Source organism: Triticum dicoccoides, unplaced genomic scaffold (genome assembly GCF_002162155.2).
Source record: "Triticum dicoccoides isolate Atlit2015 ecotype Zavitan unplaced genomic scaffold, WEW_v2.0 scaffold70428, whole genome shotgun sequence".
NCBI lineage: Eukaryota > Viridiplantae > Streptophyta > Magnoliopsida > Poales > Poaceae > Triticum > Triticum dicoccoides.
The window spans coordinates 1-1,941 of record NW_021293414.1 but is presented as its reverse complement, the minus strand read 5'-3'; the positions used below and the strand labels follow the sequence as shown (position 1 = coordinate 1,941).

At 51.1% G+C, this 1,941-nt stretch overlaps 1 protein-coding gene across 1 annotated transcript; it reads right to left on the bottom strand.

The window, feature by feature from the left end:
- Positions 1-330: 330 nt before the first annotated feature.
- Positions 331-1,926, bottom strand: LOC119347624. The gene is made up of 2 exons (XM_037616228.1): positions 1,787-1,926; positions 331-1,694 (listed from the first exon to the last, which is right to left on the bottom strand). Exon 2 carries the CDS (start codon positions 1,639-1,641, stop codon positions 511-513), a length of 1,131 nt encoding a protein of 376 aa, XP_037472125.1. The 5' UTR covers positions 1,642-1,694; positions 1,787-1,926; the 3' UTR covers positions 331-510.
- Positions 1,927-1,941: the final 15 nt, after the last annotated feature.

Here is a 1,941-nt window from a genome sequence, read left to right as displayed (position 1 = left end):
CTCGTATATAATAGTAGAACTAATGTTATCACCAATCAATGCATCTATGTAAAATAAAAATCTCTTTCAGCCAAAACAATATAGAAGCAGATGTTTAATGTATAATTTTGTTGAATTGGGGTCCGCTTAAAGGGGGTGTACTGAAGATAATTTTTATTCGAATATCTGAATCATAGAACTGAACCGAGCCATGCTCAAAGCCCTTACCTGAATCGTAGAACTGAACCGAGCCCTGCTCAAACCCCCGGCTTCAGTTTATATATCTATATCAGTGCGCATAAGGGCCCAAAATTCACAGTAAATGAGTAAAATGCCAGCTGCACACAGGCAAAAAAAAAGTTCGATAATTTTGATTCAGTCGTTTAAGATCCGAATAGAGAATCTTATATACGAGGACAGATGCACATCCTGCAAAGTTTTGTTCATGGCCATAGCATATAATTTTGTTACGATCCGAGAAGAAATGAACCCCACACACATCTAGTCCCGAAGAAACAGACGAGTTTTGGCTCAGAGCACGCAGTGGATTTCAATGCCTTCAAAGCGTTTAGACTTGTGGTTGATCATCTTGAGCCCGTCGCCACAACGCACAACCTCGACGCCCGTCAAGATGGTAAGGTCATTGACCACCATCTCATCATCTAGCCCGTGTAAAGGGTAGCCTGCTGCATTACATGGTGTGCGCCACTGGATATTTTGAAAGCTGGTGGCGATGCAGAACTTGCCTGAGCCAAGGTTGAGTAGGTACCTCTGCCATGTCGACCACTTGTCGGACAACGGATCGAGATAGTTCCAGGTGCGGTGCTCCACGGGTGGCCAGGAAGACAGGTCGAAGGCACCCAGACAGTGGTGGGTGTTGCCGACGGCAGCGTTGACGCCAAACCAGAGGCCAAGCTCAGGGACGTACTCCGCGGCGCCATGGAAGGGCAGCGCCCAGCTTCCAGCCTGCCTCCACTCACCTTTCACCGTGTCAAAGGCATAGGCTCCGGCGTCCACAGACGACACACACAGAGTGGTCTCATCGACCACCGCCGCCGCGGAGGGGTGGAAGACCGCTCTCCTGTGGAGGTCAGGCAGGTATGGTCCACGCATCGGCGGCGAGGGCAGATGTTGCCAGTGCCACCTCCGTTCAATCCCAGCGGATGGACCCCTGGCGGAGCCGTTCCTCCCGTACTCCAAGACCTCAAACAAGACATTCCTCGGTTCTTTGCTCAAGACATAGTGCTGTTCGTCGTCGTCTTGGCTCCCAGGCCTGGTCATGGACAAGGAGATTGAGTCCCTCTGTTTGCAGAAGTTAGTGTCGGGCATGGCAACGACGGCGTCTATGTCAATGTCGTACATCACGGCATTGCCGCAAGTGGGGGCGAACATGACACGGCCCTCTGCCTGCCCTTTGAGCAGGGAGAAGAAGTGAAAGTCCGTCGCGCCCTCCATCATTGGCGGCGTCGAGAAGTTGATCTTGTGCTCGGGCAGAGGCTCCAAGCTCGGGATCGCCGACGGTAATCCCTTCTTGTTGTTACTCGCCTTTTCCGCGGCTGCTGCTGAGCGGTGGAAGAGATGCTGCTTGAGGTTGACCCGGAGCAGCGAATAAAATTTACAGCCGTAATCGCGCACTATCACGTTGGCAAACTCACGATTCATCGTCCTCGCCGAACTAACAACCCAGCGAGCTAGGCAGTAGTCGAGTATCCTGACTATCAAGAGATACGAGTTATACACCTCTAAAAGTTGTTGAAACCAAATATATCTGGATTAATCTCAGTAGAAAGTTGTTGTAACTTCTTACCTGCAGCAGCGGAATCAAATCCCGTATGCCTCCAATCCCAAAATTTACCTCTAGCTAAGACCCACCAAACGCGAATCAATTCTGAAAGCCCTGGTGTTCCTAGCAGGATGAATGGGGCAGACAGAAGGCGGCGGCGGCGGTGGCGGAGGAGGAGG

What these genes read in the sequence shown, in the direction of transcription:
- LOC119347624 (XM_037616228.1), bottom strand. Translation starts at nt 1,641, where the DNA reads ATGAATCGTGAGTTTGCCAACGTGATAGTGCGCGATTACGGCTGTAAA.